Genomic DNA, 18,348 nt, shown 5'->3' with positions numbered 1-18,348 from the left:
CCCTTGCTTTTAAACTTCTTCTTTTTTCATTAAACTGTATTAATCATTATTGTCCATTCAGATAAACTCCTGTTTCGTAGGGTAATAATCAATGCATGTTCTTCTAATCTTCATATTTCAAAAACAAACTTTAAAACTGAATCATAAGCTCCAGCTTGTCAAAACATTAATTAAACTATTGAAACATAACACAAGCTTGCCATCTAGAGGTATGCAGCGGGAATAGCAGCACATGTTCATTAGTGATAAAAGATAATGTAAATTGAATTTCTAGAGAAATGTCAGGACAATTTTTAACCTGTTACCTATATAATACCAAATATTTACAAATATATATTATGTGAATAAACTGGGCTGGTCCCTATAGAAACATATCTGTAGAGCTGAGATTCAGCCAATCATAATTACAGGAGCATTTCCTACTTTACCCAGTAGTAGCTTGTGTTATACACTTGAAGGCAAGACTCCAACAACCAGTCAGTGCAGGGCTTTTTAACCATTAGCTCTACTGTTCTGTATGTCATACTGTTTCATATGGGATAATTACAGTGGACATAATATTTCTAAAGTGACAGACATCAGACTGGTCAATAATTTATTTATTGAAGTGTGAAGTGTGATTATTTTACTATTCCAGAAGCATAATAGAATATGACACTTCACCCATTCTAGCTTGAGCAGGTTTCACACACCACATTTTAATGGTTTATTGAGGCACTTTCACAAGTCCAATATAAGGAATGTATAAGTGTTTAAATAATAATAACATTTTCACATTCTTTAATCTGTAAACATTTTAAAGGTTTTACATTCTGACAGTATACTTAATGTTTCATGTAGGTATCATCTCATATGAAATACATTTATTAAAAAATATCACTTTACTCTTAAAGTTACTCAGCAGGGGTCTAAGATAACCATATAAAAACAGTAAACAAGCCATATACAAAATCTTAATTTATGCTACCACTGTATCTAGCAGGAAGAAACCTTATACACTTCTATTCAGTGTATAAAGTCACACTTTTACTACATAAATGTTCCATGTAAACTCCCAGTAATCAACAGGCAACTAATGGTAAAAGAGACAGAAAATGTTTTCTGGAAAATACGTCAGCGTGGTTATGATTTATTTCAGTTATAAAAGAGAAAACAGGCACAGATTAGGCAATACTGTTAGACTAGTATAAAACATAACAAAAGAATTGGACTAATTCTATTCAACACCCATAATCTTTGTGGTGCCATTACAGTTTGTGTGAGCTGAAATAGAAATGCACAATGAGCAAAGCTGTCCACTCACATCATACGTTTTCCTCTAGTGCCCCCTACTGCCCATTTAAGGGATCATCCTGCCTGGCCTTGTTTGGTGACTGTCTCCCAGGGACAGATAATCTCTTTGACGGCACCTGTGGCTACATTCGGACACTCCTCCTCCTCATCCTCAGAGTCAATGGGGTAGATCCGGCACTCAGGGGGGATGTCTACTTTTATCTGAAAAAAGCTAGCAGAGGGAGAGACAAGGATACTTGGTAACTGTGCTCTCAGTTAAGGGTTAAAAGTTAAATTAAATTTAAATTAAAGTTAAATTTTAGGCTCTTAGCATATAAGAGCACATTATGTTTCTACATAAAATACACTAACTTACATATTACGGCCCACTCTTAAAGGGGCATACCGTCCCTGAGACTGAAACTGCAGCAAACACACATTACCCGGGAGACGTATGTCATGCAGTGCAGCCTCAGAGCTGGACTCACTTGGCGATGCGTTTGGGCTGGGGCTGTGCGTGGGGGTCGTGTCCGAGGGGCTGGACGCGGCTGCCCACGGCGTTGGGGCACTTGGGCGAGAGGCTGGCAAACACGGACGAGCTGCCGCAGCCCCTCCTCAGGAAGCGGCCGAGCGACAGCGCCATTCGGGATCTGGGCAGGGGCGGCCGTGGCTCCTCCGGCCCCCGGGCCGCCGCGCTGGAGCTGGACTCCACAGACACCTCGGCGCTCTCGGCGATGGAGGGGAAGGGCGCCGAGGCGGAGGCCCCGTGGCCCTCGAACTTCCGCTCGGAGGCGGGGGTGCTGTCGATGGCCACGCTGATGGGCGAGGGGCAGGCGGCGCTGTTGGGCAGGGTGATGAACCCTGGGGAGGGGGGCAGCAGTTCCCTGGCCTGATGGGTCTCACAGATGCCTGTGTACACCGCCAGGTGTGGAACAGGGGCAGTGAACTTACACAGCTGCAGGACAGGGCAGAGCACATGTCAGAACCAGACCCATACACACTCAACCACAGCCCCTATACTCACACGCTAAATCATTTATTTACACAGCGTTTGTCTACATTTCTGAATTTCATGTTCAGGCATAAGGCATAGACATAACAAAGGAAACAATCTGAATGTCATTTGTCTTGAGTTAATGAGTAGTAATTGCCTCCATTTCTAATAACCATATGTCTCAGAATTGTGTAGATGTTTATACTTAAGAAAGGGAAACTGTGAAATGTGAATATGAACCCTGATAATAACGGGTAGGGATAAAACTCAATATGACATACTACGTAGTACATAACCATGGAACAGAAACACAGGACGAACACAAATCTTAAGAAGTTGAGGACTTTATTGGATGAATGGTCACAAGTCTCACAACAAGCACACAGACACTCTGACAAACAGAATGGGGAAAATTCATGGTAATAAAAATGTACATGTAGAAATGATTTTAACCATATTACATACGGTACACTATCATACAGACAGATGAAGAGGCCAAGCCAGTTGGACAGGGAACATGGAATGGAGAACTGAATCCCATACAATGGAAAAAAAGGCCAGTCACACTTCTATTTAATAGAAAGATCATGAATATAAATCAGATAAATTTTAATAATTTGTTTGACAATACCGAATCTTTACATTCATTATTAATGCATTAGTATTTTGCTTGGTTTTTGCTGATGTCTGAGGTTATGATGCAAATTAGATTGAACTAAATAAATAACACTGCATATTTTATTTAAAAATGTTTCACTCCAGTACTTCTGAGCCATTTTGCAGAGTAATTACCCTAATACTGTATGTGCATATTTTTAAAGAAATGTATAACTGTCAAAGCCTGGAATGTATCACACCGGTCTTAAATCACTAATAAGTTCAAAGCCCATGCAGTGCGGGAGATCAAGCAGCAAGCCATGGTCTGACAGACAAAAAGATGCATAAAGATTACGTATAACAAATGGCAAATAAACAAACCAAAAAAGGATAATGGAACAATTGAATTTCATGACGGATCCTGGATATTATTCCATTATAATATTCCCAGAAAATTGAATTATTCCATTTTTCGGGAATCCGTGATACTACCTTTGCATTGCAAAGTGTGCCACTTTCCCATACGCTGCATTATCACTTTTGCCCTGGAAGCAATCTATTATACGCAGACATTACAGTTAAAAACTATGAAATGTTCTCAGTAATGCATTGAAACTTTTAGCACCTTCTTGAATCATAGCAAGTAGCATAGCTGCAAACCCAGATCTATAAGAAATACTTCAAAATGTTAGTCATTACACCAAACAGAACAATTTGTTGTAAACTGCAGAAGGGATATTCAAAATGATGCTTGTGTTGTTACTAAGATCATTAAAAAATATTTTTAAGTATAAATATGATCACAATATTGTACATAGCCTATACTTTACAATAGCTTTCAAGTTCAAGTATAGTAACAGTCAATATCAATATTAGGATTAGCCTTAATACTGGGGATGAAGACTGGCAGGCCCTGTGGATATTTAAATCCAAATGAGCATTTTTGTGCTTCCCAATGCAACATAATCATCAATACTTTATATAATTCTTAATCTGAAAATTTGGCTCTAAGACTAAATTGCCCTCATATTAACCTGTTGTTTTGGTGCACCTTCAGCACACCCATATCATCTTACAAGCAGGAATAATAGCACCAATTATTTGTTTCACTGTCCAATGCTAACATAGTCTGGGTTGGATGTGGGAAAAGTCTCCTGCGATTTGGTCTCGAAACCGATATGCTCTCATTCTCCCATGCATTGCTTTTGTTTGGTTGCACAATCTAGTTCACAATCTTAGCTCATTCCCATGATTTCTGAAATGTCCAGAGCAGCGGTTGTTGATGTTTATGAAATGGAAAAACACATAGGTACAGGTGGGAAAATGACTTGAACAGGGTTATTCCTTCATGACCAGGTGGACTAACGCCCAGGTCAGAGCTGAGACTGCCATCCCTCATCCTTCCCTGCTGCAGCTGTGGCCTATTTCGCCTCGCCCTCCTTGAGCAGGTTTCGGCGGTCCAGTTTGCTCATGACCTGAGTTATGTCCACAGGCCCGCTGGCGGCCAGCCTGGCCTTCTCCTCCTGCTCCTGCTGCCGCACCACCAGTGGGCTGAGACTGGCCTTCCTTGTGCGCCTCCGCGCGTTCTGCTCCAGCTGCGCATCGCTGCAGAGGAAACAACACAGAGTACTGCCATTCCCCTGCACACCAACTCACAGAGTACTGCCATTCCCCTGCACACTAACTCACAGAGTACTGACCAACTGCCATCCTACTGCACACCAACTCACAGAGTACTGACCAACTGCCATCCCACTGCACACCAACTCACAGAGTACTGACCAACTGCCACCCCCCTGCACACACACTCACATAGTAGTGACTAACCCCCTGCACACACACTCACTGAGTACTGACCATCACACTGCACACTCAAACACAGAGTACTGACCAACCCCCTGCACATTCATTCACCAAGTACAGACCATCCCACTTAGAGGGTATACAGCCATCATAGGGTACTCTAATGGTTCTACTCTGGTGACCTAATGCCACGAGCAAGATGACATAATGAGTCTTACCTAAATCTATGAGCCTCAGGACAAATAGCCTTTCTCTGTGTTTCCTTGAATACAGGAGACTTCATGTACCGGCCAAACGAATCCTGTAATGAGAGACATCCTGTTGTTGGTTCTCACTGAAATCCAAATATTTCAGGTGCAAAGTCTGGTGTGAGTGAACCTAAAGCCCTAACCTTTTTCATGAGCATGTAAATGTGTGTCTGGGCAGCATCCAGCACGTAGCGATGTGGGTGCACCAAGCCTTTCACAGTGATTTCCATGGTCTTGCCATCAATGTTGATCCAGCGTGGGGCTCCAGGGGCCAGAAAGGTTCTGCATTCACACACACAGCGACACAGCATATTTCATCGAAAAATATTTAAATAAAAACATTTCTTCCACTGGACGCCCAAGGACATTATTTCCCTTCAAATGATGAGAAGTATATAGCTGAAGTGGAGCTAGTATAAACACAGCAGTTTATTGGCAGGCCAAGCAGCTGGCTGTTCTTTAGAGACTGTTCTGGGTTGACAGTCGATCATATTTTTCAACAAACATGTTGAGACTTTTAAAGCTGAAGCTTTCGGCCCCATATATCATTTCACTTCGGTTTACTTGTAAATCTCACTTGTAAATCTGCTGGGCTTTTTCCTTCATAGTTGCTGCAGCACCCCACTTCAAGTCTTCGCAAGTTTCCCAGAAGGCCAGATTTTCTCCTTTTTTGCAACAGAAAAGACAAACCCAAGGTAATGTCAGTGTGGAAGCTCTCTTATCCAGTAAAACGCCATCTTATTTCTCCCATCCCCCACGTACCACTGAACTCCTTTTTCAGGAAGAGTCGGAAATCTGCACGTCCGCGGGGGTCACTGAGCAGCTCTCCAAAGCCGAAGGTCCAGCGCTCCACTCTCATCTTGGTGGCTATTTCCACACTGCAAACACAGGCACAAACACACACTTCCTGTCACACACAGCCTTGGAGTGATGCTATAAACAGCTTCTGTTTATTACACACAGTGATACATGTCTGTACTAATGCAAAAGAGAATGAAACCTACTTGCTGAAAAAGGGAACAGCTTTCTGGCTAAAAAATAGTGAGGTAGACTTAATCCAGTATCAGAAATACACCTATTCTTTGTAGAATCGAGATTTGTTTAAATATCATACACAATTATGAATGTACATTACAAACAGTTGTAGTAACCCTAAGTCACTGTCATGGTTGTGGAACCAGCTTGAGATGATGTGGCCAATTTGTTTTGTCTTTTTACATTTCAAAAATAATAAGAACAAGAACAACATTTCTGAGAACCAAAGGCAAAGGAGTATGACAGGAGTATGCTCACTTTGGCATATTAAGGTCCCAGTAGGTGACATCATCCGTTAACCAAGGGTTGCTAGGAAGACATGGGGCAAGGAAAGGGTCGTGGTTCTTGTATGTGGTCATGTATTTTACAATGCTGAAGAAACATAAAAGAAAAAAGAAATGTCAATAAACAATCAAACTGCATAGTCATTGTGCTGCACATAAGTCATGACAGTCTACAAAGATTTGGCCACCCCTGGTCAAAAAGTCTTTTGCAATTAATATTGAAGTGAACAGAAGCAAACCTGTCCTCTAAAACGGTAAAATGGTAAAATGTTAAACACGACACATTTCTTCACATTTCAAAACAAAATTACTTTTTATTTTTATTTTTTTTTATAGTTCCAAAATAATAAAACAAGGAAAAAGTCCCAGCGCAAAAGTTTAGGAGCCCTGTCAGTTAGTACTCAGTTAACTCCTCCTCAGGCATCTATAACAGCTTGTAACATCTATAACAGCTTGTAACATCTATAACAGCTTGTAACATCAGGTCATTCTATCTGAAATCTTTCTTGGTCTTCCAGACCTTGCCTTGACTTCAACTGTTCCATTTATCATCCCTTTTCTAATAATGTTTCTAACAGTGGAATTAGGTAGATTGAAACATTGACAGAGTTTCTGTAGCCTTGTCCTTCTTGGTGGAAATGAAATCCTTAGACAACTGTTTAGAGGAACCCATGGTCGTTAACACCAGACAGAAAGGCCACTGCAGGCACAGAAGCCTGAAAGGAGTAAATCACCTGGGTCTGGGCCAGTAATCATCTTTTTAAAGTAACACAGAATAATCCAAAATGGTTCCCAAACTTTTGCACAGGGCCATTTTCCTTTTTTATAATTTATAAACATAAAAAACTAAAATAAAAGGCCATCTCGCTTTAAAATTTGCAGAAAGGTCTCATGTTTAACTTATAGGTCATACAGATTTATAGGTCATACAGATTCATTATAACACCCCAGTGTAGATTTATTTATTTATTTACAATTTAACAGTAACACAGTTTTATAAAGTAACTTCAGTATAAAATGAAAGGACATACCCTCCAACAGACACTGATGATTTGACCCTTGACCTCATAATGGACTGTTGAGTGTAAATAATCTGTGGAAGGGGAAAACATCATTATTACCACAGCCTGTTTACTAATTATTGTATAAATTCCTTTACCACAGACTGCCCAATTTGGGTGTAAGGTTTGTTAGAGATACCTTTGGACAAGTGTTTTTGGCAAAGGAAAGTGTGTTTGAAATGGGAAATTACAGTGGAATAAATATGTTTAGAATTTGCATGTAAAAAACACATTATAATTTATATCACTATAAATAGTCCTTAATTCTCTGTCCAAAACCTAACCCTTGTTTAGCAAGTACTGGACATATGGAAATTGTATAATTGGAAGAACTTGTCTAACTTATAAAACAATTGCTAGAGGGTTCCAGTTATGAATATGGTGTACAATTAATTTACGTAAATCAAGCATGTACAACAAATGGCTTCAAATCAAATCCAGATAAAACCACATATCACTTACGATTCTTCTATAGTAGTCATGTGTTTTTTTCTGAAAAACAGGGAAAGCATGTAAGATGTTACAAGTGAAGTCATACACAGTGTGTTGTTGACTGCATTTTAATCACATAAATGATCAAGCATGATGAAAAATATTATGCTATTGCTCCTCTTAAAATGATCCTCCTACATTTCACACACTCTCGTTTCCCTAACCTCACATAATCATAAACTATACTATTTGTTTGAATAACCAATATAATTCCTAAAGGTGATTTTTTTTCTCCACACAGTTCCACGGCTTGCCTTTCAACTGAAACTCTTTGTATTGCTTTCATAATAACAGCAATCTATTCAAACACAGTGATTTTATTACTGCAAATTGCCTTGAATTCAAAATGTTATTTGAGATTTTGTTTATTGCATTCACTATTACCAGAGATGTGCCTCATCCGTTTTGAATCTTCCTGCAGGAGGGCATCTGCTAAATTATGTAATAACCATGAGCATAAATTGATCCGGTTACTGTTTCTTTTCACATAGACAGGAATTGCCAGAGGACAAGATATGTGTCTGCAGAGGAGCAAGTGCGTGAAAGGACCATTGAGCATTATGATTACCATGTATGAGCGTACGGAGCAAAGCAAGCAGCTGCTTTTGTATCAGATGGAAATGATATACACAAAATATAAATTAACATCTACAACGTGAAAACATGAACAATATATTAACACCCCGTTCAAATAAAAAATACAAGAGCATTGCACTCATCCTCCTCTCACCTATAATTCTATTTTACCATCAACTGTACCAGCCTACATTTCCTCATTGCTTTTCTCATTTGACCACATACTATGCATCCTATCAGTTTTTTCAGGTATGTGGATGAAGAGGAACAGTAAAAGGAACAGTAAAGAAAAACATTTGAATGAATTTTAAACGTGAATGCGTTTTTCATCAACTGAAATTATGTATTATTTCTGTGTCATAATCTATGTCTGAGATTAAATGAAAAGATGTGAACACAGTAAATAAGATGCCACAATAGGTGATGTGCAGTGCAGTTAGCAGTTTGTTTGGCTTGAGTTGAATTTGATTAAGATGTGTGCTATAGTAAAACTAACACTGTAATCAATATAAGACACTTTTGTTTGGGTGGGAACTTGTCCATGGCCAGTTTATGTAATGGATCCACTCTGGACATTTTCAGAGTAACTGAGGAAACGGATGGCGCTGCACTTGTTGCCAGATGTTTCTATCACTGTTGTGATATTAGATTTGTTGTAGCTCATTTTAGGATTTCATTTCCTTTAGGATTTCACCTCACCTCTGTGTGCATATGTGTGTAAGTGTGGGTGCATGGGATCTAAACTGAGCATTATACATGACCTGAAGCTCTGTAGTAGACAAAAAATGAAGGAAAAAGTCTGTGTGGAGAAAAGGGAACAAAAGAACATGATATGAAGTGTGAATATGGTATCAAATAATGTCATTACACTTAAACTATTATCAAATCTATTCAGTAACAGAATCAAAATAAAAGCCATTTTTCACAGCAAAATATTGTGTCAGCTGTCCTTATATCCTTATTTAAAAAGTGCAAAGAGGAAAACAATTACTGAATCACAGTCCAATACTCTATCAGAGTTGATTAGACAATTAATTTATTGTGTACCTGCCTTTGATCAAATCAATACATTCAGTCATAAAGGCTTCTGACTAACCAGACTAATATTTGTCAGGTTTTCGCATATTTTTATTAAGATACATGTATTTTACAAGGACATACATATTAAAGTACTGCTTATATTTGTACTCCTTAGTAATAAAAGTAATAAAAGGAGCATTGCCTCAATACTTGTGAAACATGATGTTCAATTGAGCTAGAATTGGTTAGAATTTTCTCCTCCTCTGGTGGGCATGGCAACCATTCCCTGAGGTTCCTCTGCCATTACCGGTTGCTATGCAAACACTATTATCCACCCACAAGCTAAGAGCCATTAAGGAAATGGAAAACCCAGAGAATTTCTGTGAGAGTATTGAGTACCATCAGTATCACCCTCTATCAGAGCTCTATTTCCATCCAGCATATGTGTGTATAGTTATTTCATATTTATTTTCTTCTTGGTTCTGTCACTGCACTGTTGGAATTTCAATGTGTACATAAGTCATGCTCTAGAGCTGCATGAATCTGCAGCCAAAGGGACTAAATGACACATCACATCACAGCTTTTACCCCTATAAATGTATGTTCATTTTGTGTAAGAAATGCTGTATATCAAGGTTCACCTTGAAATGAATTACAGTTTGAAAGCAGAAACAGGTGTTGGGGAGGCAGTCTCTGAGCACACACACTCGCTCACCATTCTGCTGAAACACTGCTGCTGATGTGACCTTCGCGTTTAGACAGTCACTTGTGAAGCATGTAAAGCAGTTTGGCATATATTACAGACCAAGACTGATAGTGTGAAGGAGTCAACCTGACAACCGATATTACTGAAAAGCAAGGCCTGGTCCTCAAAACCACAAATCTAGGGATGGGATTGCCCAGATGATGCAATCAGTGTAGCACCTGTCACGGCACCTAAGGCGGGGAGGGGGGAGGGGGGAGGGGGGGGGGGGTTGTCAAAAGGACTGCGACTGTCTGGCAGTGGGAGCCAGGGCATCCTGGTAGCAAAGGAAGCAGGGTGACCCAAGAGAGAGGGATGCACCTTAGAGAAGATTATCAAGTCATAAATCCTCTTAAGAACAGTAAGCAGATTGATAAAAGGAAAATATGCCCTTGACACACCTGGGAGTTAGCGTATCCATCCCAGCACAGCAAAAATAACAATAGATTAGACCTGCTGCGGTAGTATTGTGCCAATCCTAATGGCTACAACACAAGGTGTTACTTATAACAGGTACAGCAGAAACACCAAAACATCAAAAATAGCCTCCACTTTCAGACAAAAACCAGCACAAAAAATAACTAGACATATCATGTGTTGAGTATGTCACTATGTAACCATATTACAACATAATACTATTTATTTTCATACTATGTTAGTAAGTATCATTATATGGTATATTTATGGCACCCACGTTGAACATCTCTCAGCAGCTTTAAAAAAAAAAGACTATCTGTAAATAGCTCCCTTTAAAAAAAAACTATTTGTACAGCCATTTATCTTAGGGCTTAACCATTAGGCAAATATAGAACACTGTAGAAGATTATTGGACATGACTCAGTCCCATTGATGGGCCTTCCATGCTGGAAGCAGAATGAAGGACTGTATTTTTGTTTCTTTGCATCATGAATGCCCAACTGAGCCGCTTCCACAGACTGCCAAGTGATTTCTATGGGTAGTGAATAGCCCTTTCAGCATAGCTGTATAGAATAGATTTTATGCCCGTCAGTTTGTCAGATTTAATTTACAATCGCATAGCTCATTCTTTTGGCATGGACTTTCCAATGGAATTACGGCTGAGGCAGATGTGAGTGGGCATGTCAGTGACTCACTGTAAGCTCTAACACAGCCTTTTACCCTCGATGACTCAGACGCTGCAACAAACAAGGGGGCTCACCTCTGTTACCTCATCAGCATTGGGGTCGATTAGGCGGTCGATTCCATAGTCCATGGCACTGATAGTTCCTGGCTTTAGAAAAAGAAGAAATAAGCTTTGGTGAGTCTAGTCTATGGCTTGTTGCATGAAATAGACCTCGTCCTGAAATAGGTTTTATTTCGGAAAGCCCATTGTTTGACCTATGTCTCTGACGGTTTTGTTCTTATTTCTCAGCTTCATAATAGCTTCCTTGACTTTCTTTGGTACAACTCTGGTCCTCATGTTGACAAATACCAATAATAGACTCTAGAATCAAGTCCAGAATCAATACTAGATACTGAAAGCCTTCTTATATCTGCACTAAGAAAGCGATTAAATACACCCGACTGATCAGAAACAGCTGAGAAACCCACTGTCCAATTATTTTAGGTCCCCTAAAATGGGGGCAATATGTATAAAAAGGGATTTAAGAAAGTATTTACATTCATATCATCAGATATGAATGTAAATACCCTCACATTAAAGGTCAGTCTGCACATTAACCTCATATTAATTGTTTCATTTCAAATCTAATGTGCTGGGATATAGAGCCAAAATAACAGAAATTGTACCACTATCCAAATACTTACAGACTGCACTGTACATTAGGGGATCATTGCAACACTGAGGCTAGTAGATTATTTAGACTTTTACAAACTGAAAGCTAATGAACTGGCCTAATATCTGGGTGCGTCTTCACTTCTAATGCAAATTGGAATTTCTTTTGTTCGTACAGATGCAATGCATCTTGAATATTGTTTTGATATTGTTTAGACCTCATATCATGGTGAAAACCTGGTGGTGAAAAGGCAGTAGTGACCGTACATCTCTAGAGAATGTCTGTTTACAGTATATTAATGTGCCTGCCAGCAGAGCTCTCTCAAATGCCAGTCCTCTCTGAGAAAGAAAGAGATGACTTGTTCATTAGCTCAATACTCACCGGAGGTCTATGTACCACCCAGTAGGCTCTCTCCTGGCAGTCAAACACCACACGGTCAGGCTTCTTTCTCTCTTTCCCCGCCCTGTCCAAATAGAGAATACACAAGCAACGCTTACTTACAGACAATACTCTAGCAACCAGTATCTTGAGTTACAGTGGAAGATCACTCTTGGCACACAATGAATGAAATAAAATGATTTTTTGAAGAAAACTAAGAACATAATTGTTTTACAGAATGTGCGAGATGAGATTATAAGCACTGGCATTGCTCATTGATGCACAAAGATAAGGTTATCTGATAAGAATATGGAGAAATTATTTCGGACAAGGGTTAACCCAAATCCAGCTATGACATTAATCACAGCAAACACTTGGCAGGCTGAACACAAAATATCCATCACTGACCGGTACTGCTCCTTTGCCTGCATCACAATGAAATCCCATTTGTGGTTCATCCATTTGTGAAGGGAGTTATAGTGCTCCTACCAAAGCAGAAATGATTGTTTTAGCCCTGAGATATGAAGATCCAAGAACATAACATGACTTTCAAAAAATGCCAGCTAAAAGTAAAAAAAAAAGGTTTACTCACCTGTTCATACAATTCCAGCATTCCCTTCTTGCGAATGTTTCTTTTGGCCAAGTAGATTGCTACGGATGAAACAAATATTTTTTGTCCTTTTGACTGGTTTAAGTGTGACTGGTGATGGAAAGAATGGAAAGAAATTCACGAGATGCTGAATGAGACATTTAAATTTGAAATAATAATCTGTTTGGCATGATTTCCATGGAGTGGAAATGTAAAAAAGGCAGCATATAATAAACAACACTGATAATAATCTTTATATTATGTTCAAACATATAGGCACCAGAATTATTGATATATATGCATAAGAATACTTTAAACTAAAAAATAAACTTTTTTAAGCTTTCTTTTCCAGCATGTATAAAGTCATGTCCTTTAATGATTCGATGCAATCAATCAAAGTCTTGCATTTTTCTAATAAAAAAAATATTTCCCCAGAATACAGGTTTCACAATTATTAGCACCTCTGGGGTAAACCCCCCATGCAGAACTCATTGATATACTTGGGTTTGCTCTAATGGACTGCCCTCTTCAGGTCATGGGATTTAAGTCTGGAGACTGAGATGGCGACTGATAATTAACCTGCATTTGCATATTTTAGAATTTTCTTGTAATTTGCAAACTAGCTGTAAGGGAACACATCCAGTTTCCACATCTGAAAACACATCATTTGCATACAGGCAGCTTTCTTTTGGCCCATCGACCGAAACACAGGGAGAACCCACCATAGTCTGTGTCTTCAGCTGGCCACTGCTGTGCAGGCCAGAAGTATGGAGTCTATGCAGAGGCAAGCACACAAGGGGACAGTAAGGAACTGACATATCATCTAGTGACAAACATATGGCAGGAGGGTCAACAGCATTTGTTACCGATAAAAAATATTTGAGATCGGAAAGACAACTTGGGTTACCTGGAAACGATATAGACTTGTATCAGGTTTGATAATAAGCTTCTTGTGGTCCTGAAGGGGATAGATGTATCCAAATGCCACCATCATGGTACCAATGCCCTGGGCCTCTGAACAGAGAAGCCAGGTGGCAAAAGGAACACATATTTGAATGCCAAATTATTTTAGTTATAAATTATTGCATCATTACTGATGTACATTCTCTAGAAACATCTTCAACCTCACCCGCAGAAGCCACTTTGAAGCAATCGGCGATCCATGCCACAATGTCTTCTCCTAAAGAAAGAAAAACAAAGACACCACAGTTGTATAAACACACTGTAATCATGCACCCTTCGGGACCTTTTCGCTGACAGAAGGCTGATCAGGTGCAGGCATGTGTCGTGCAGTGCTACTGTGGACAGGTTAGCAGGCTGGCTAATGAGCTGCTCTACCGTGGGGCTGGAACTGTGTCGTTCAGTATGAGGTAGACCAGCAGGAGTGGAGCTCCTGTAGGGCTAAGCAAAATGTAGCATGGCTCCTGAGAGAGGATACTGCAGAGGAGGGATCATTAGGACCTGTCACTCTGCTATTTATAGATGGAACGGGATTATGTATGTTTCTTAATATCCTTAATCTTTGACACACACACTGAATTATAAAATGTGTACGATAAACATTTTGAACTGTAAGCATTTGATGTCCTATACACACATTCAGTTGTAAACAGTATAAAAAGTATCACTAAAAATAATGCCAGTCAACAGAAATAATGATATGAACCATATTGGCATGGGCCATTCCATATTCTGCTTTTACTAAAAGGAGGTACAAAAACTGTATTTGCAGACAAAAAGATATGCAAGGGATATCTAGCTAGATATAGACAGTGGTATATCAATCAAGAACAACAGCTCAGGGAGTCTACATTATTGATCCTAATCAGTCCCCTATCTTCTGGGCTTAAATATTTGTAGGTAGAGATTTGAAAAAGGCATTAAAAACGTGAGAGGAATCCTGTAGTTAAGGTAGACTGAGGAGGAACATTTGACAGCAGATATAAGGAACTGGATCCAGAAGGTAGATGAGAAATAGATACAGAACTACATACACTCATTGATCACTTTATTAGGTAGACCTGTATACCAGCTTGTTAATGCAAATATTTAATCAGCTAAACATGTAGCAGCAACTAAATGCATAAAAGCATGCAGAAGTGGTCAATAAGTTCAGCAATTTTTCAGACCAATTGTCAGAATGGGGAATAAATGTCATCTAAGTGAATTTGAATGTGGAATGATTGTTGGTCCAGACAGGGTGGTTTGAGAATCTCAGAAACTGCTGATCTCCTAGGATTTTCATGCACAACAGTCTCTGGAGCTTGGAGAGAATGGTCCAAAAAACAAAAAACATCGAGTGAGCAGCAGTTCTGCGGGCAGAAATGCATTGCTAATGAGTGAGGTCAGAGGAGAAAGGCCAGACTGGTTCAAGCTGACAGGAAGGTGACAGTAATGCAAATAACCATGCATTACAACAGTGGTATACAGAAGAGCATCTCTGAAGACACAACGTATCAAACGTCTAAGTGGATAGGCTACAGCAGCAGAAGACTTAATAAGTCTAATTAATAAATACATAATAAAGTGCTTGCCGAGTGTATAAAATGTAAATAGCATACAAAACTAGACATGCATTTGTATAAAAGGTAGGTGAGCTGCTACAGCCAGCTGCAAATGATCTTACCAGTGATGGCGTGTGGAATAGTGGTGATGACCAGCCTTTGGGTCTGGGATTTCACTCCATTTTTCGGGTCCTGCATCTCTATTACAACAGCCTCTACCTGCAGGTTGAAAAGGGAACATAACAAGATTGAAAAATAACACATTTTAACACACAGCCCATCTGAGAAAAATATTCCAAATATCGTTCATACCCCTTACACATTACAGATGTAACTGATCTTGCTCCAGAATCCAATTTTCTTATCCAAGAGCTACCATTATAAATTGCAGCAAATCTATCATTTTTAGATTGGCACCACTGACAACCTCTACAATGTTTCTGATTCATTGGTTTAACATTGGTCTAACAGTTTCATAGGACCTCATTCACAATAAGACACAATGAGGCAACAGTTGGCACAGAAAATCATTCCGCTAAACCTATTGGGCATTCACAAAGGCACCTCAGGTATTGTCTCCTGTATGCTTTTTATGCTTAGTAATGGCGCAAATGACCTTTCACAAATGATTTACCACCCTTTCTTTCACACACAAACTCTGTCTGAAGTAGGCTCATGCCAAACTACAAGAAGTGGCTTTGAAGACAGACTGGAGACTCAGTATGAATCCTACACTGAAGCAAAGCAAGCTGAATATAGGAAATATTTTATTTTTTAGTTATTGGTTTTCCAGTACATGTAATACCTATATAGTAATAGGAGACATGTCCCATTTGGAGATGAAGCAAGTATTGAACTAATTTCAGCACTTTAATCAGTGTTCTCCCTTTCACATCTTTACTAAATATAAAACAGTTGTTGCATCATTACAAGAAAGAAAAAAGAAAATATTAACAATAGCAGAAAACATTCTGTTTTTTCCGATTTGTAGGCAAAAAATAATATTTAGTCACCCTCATTAACAGGGATGAAAGTGTTTTGGGAAAGGAAATGTTGAAGGGTAATTAGTTAATAAGGGTGTTATTTTAATAAATAGATTTCATAAATATAGAAGACAGTTCTAATATATTATTTTAAATTAACATTTCAACAATGCAATCACGATTACTTAGTCAAAGGCAAAGTCAGTGATAGGCAACTCATTATAAATATATTAGTATGCAGTTGCACGGCAGAGATGTGCTACAAATTAATACATTTGTTTTAAAAATGAATTACGATAGGCCTACGTCTATCCCTCGAATGTGTGCGGGAATGTGTAAAACAATTCAACGCAAAGTGATACAAAATCAGCTGTCAAAACTCCTAGCTATGTGACAAGCACTATTTCTTTTTTTCTTTTCTTTTTTTTTTCATGTCGATGTCACTAAAAGTCTTACCCTACGTTATTGTTGCTTAGACTACTGTGTCATGCACTGAAAATGAGACATGGAAAACTGACTTGGAAAAACGTTTAGCCTATAAACAGCAACGCCGTGCGCATTGCCATTGTTTTGATTCTGTTGTTTTATTCGCTAATGATTCCAAGTGTGACGTTTTAAAGCAGAAAGCATCGTTTATAAATAGCGGCACATCTAGCTAAAATAGAAGACTGCTAGTTACTGTCAACACTAGTTATATCTAGGCTAAATGAACTTAAATTCTAAACCTAAAGACTAGGACGGGCAGAAATACGCATAAATATTTTAAAATAATATATATCTTGCAATTCAATAATGGATATTCCAATATGTAAATAGGCTACATATGCATTGATATTGCATTAAATAGGTAACCCACCTTCTTCAAACAGGCCATCCGTGGTCGGTAACGCTGCCCATGATCAATGATATTTCTGATTGTCATCTTTCCGATCGCCTATTATTCAATAGCTTACCTCACTGAGTCATCCGCAACAACGTCTCTAACGTAAAAATATATATATAAATTTTATCAACAGAATGTGAGGACGTCTGCGTTGTGCTCGCCCCCTATCCACAAACCACCTATAATTATAAGCGAACGCTTGAAGAACGGATGGGTATCTCGACCAATCACAGTACAGTTTGCGTTCCGTGGTCAACCTGTCACACCCTGCAAAGAGTACCTAGCTGAGTACAATAGTCTGTACGGCAGGCGGCGGTGTTGAATAATTGTTGGAACTTCATTTGTTGTGGCTAAGACCCCCAGAATTTTGGGTGAGAAGCCTGTTGATAGTTTGACATGTTAAGCATAGCATACTCACTGTACATTAGTATTATTATTATGGCGATCTTAAAATTAAATGTTGACTAGAATTGAATGCGTAGGTGATTGCACCAAAGGATGCGTTACAAACATTATAAAAAATTTGACAAGACTACTTTCTTTTCTTTCTTTTTTTAAAAGACGTGCATGCTTTTTCATATATAGCTAATGTTGCCCTCTAATACAGCATTCGAATTAGAATTTTGTAATAATAAGCTTTAAATAGCCAAGTGATCCATCTCTACCAGGGCCAAATCGGAAATACATTTTTAAAAAAGCACTGTAGGTGAGGGAGTCAGAAAACTACATGAAATCCTTGTTTGTCTATGTATAGCCCACCACATTATTGTTAGTTGTAGGCTATATATAGCCTACTATTATATAGCCTACACTTGTGTGTATGGTTTCTGGACAGTAAAATAATTGCGTGTATGAACTGATAGCCTAGCCAAAATCTTAAAAATGCATTTTTGGCCCCCAAAGTTTAGTATATGGTCATGGCTGTTGGGTGAGAGAACACTGTTCAAAATCAGTTAGGTTATGAGTTAAATTCAGAAAATCTAACAGTGACATTTTTCCGGGGCACATCTTAGAACTAAAGTCATCGAGCGTCTACCAAAATATATTTCTAAAAAATACTGACAGAAATGAAATTCCTTATGACTGAAATCTAGACAACAATTACCCTATTTGTACGAAGATAACCCAGCCAT

General features: G+C 38.9%; 1 protein-coding gene across 1 annotated transcript; it reads right to left on the bottom strand.

Moving 5' to 3' along the window:
- Positions 1-581: 581 nt before the first annotated feature.
- LOC133121787 (regulator of G-protein signaling 9-like) lies at positions 582-17,365 on the bottom strand. Its single transcript, XM_061231252.1, has 19 exons — positions 17,189-17,365; positions 15,472-15,568; positions 13,975-14,025; positions 13,753-13,859; positions 13,568-13,619; positions 12,849-12,907; positions 12,665-12,741; positions 12,260-12,341; positions 11,302-11,373; positions 7,757-7,786; positions 7,265-7,326; positions 6,208-6,321; positions 5,677-5,792; positions 5,492-5,579; positions 5,058-5,196; positions 4,885-4,967; positions 4,339-4,468; positions 1,761-2,227; positions 582-1,504 (listed from the first exon to the last, which is right to left on the bottom strand). The coding sequence occupies exons 1-19, from the start codon at positions 17,252-17,254 to the stop codon at positions 1,348-1,350; spliced, it is 2,049 nt and encodes a 682-aa protein (XP_061087236.1). The 5' UTR covers positions 17,255-17,365; the 3' UTR covers positions 582-1,347.
- Between the last annotated feature and the right edge of the window lie 983 nt (positions 17,366-18,348).

The sequence above is a fragment of the Conger conger genome, chromosome 2 (assembly GCF_963514075.1).
Source record: "Conger conger chromosome 2, fConCon1.1, whole genome shotgun sequence".
Taxonomy (NCBI): Eukaryota; Metazoa; Chordata; class Actinopteri; order Anguilliformes; family Congridae; genus Conger; species Conger conger.
Note: the sequence above shows the minus strand (reverse complement) of the source record. Positions and strands in the feature narration are given on the sequence as shown.

Bases quoted from the DNA above. Each gene is read 5' to 3' on its own strand.
- LOC133121787 (XM_061231252.1), bottom strand. From the start codon at position 17,254: ATGACAATCAGAAATATCATTGATCATGGGCAGCGTTACCGACCACGG. The intron at 13,860-13,974 runs GTGAGGTTGAAG...TTCTCTGTTCAG, and splicing joins CTTCAAAGTGGCTTCTGCGG to AGGCCCAGGGCATTGGTACC. The intron at 12,342-12,664 runs GTCAGTGATGGA...CTATTTGGACAG, and splicing joins CAGGCAAAGGAGCAGTACCG to GGCGGGGAAAGAGAGAAAGA.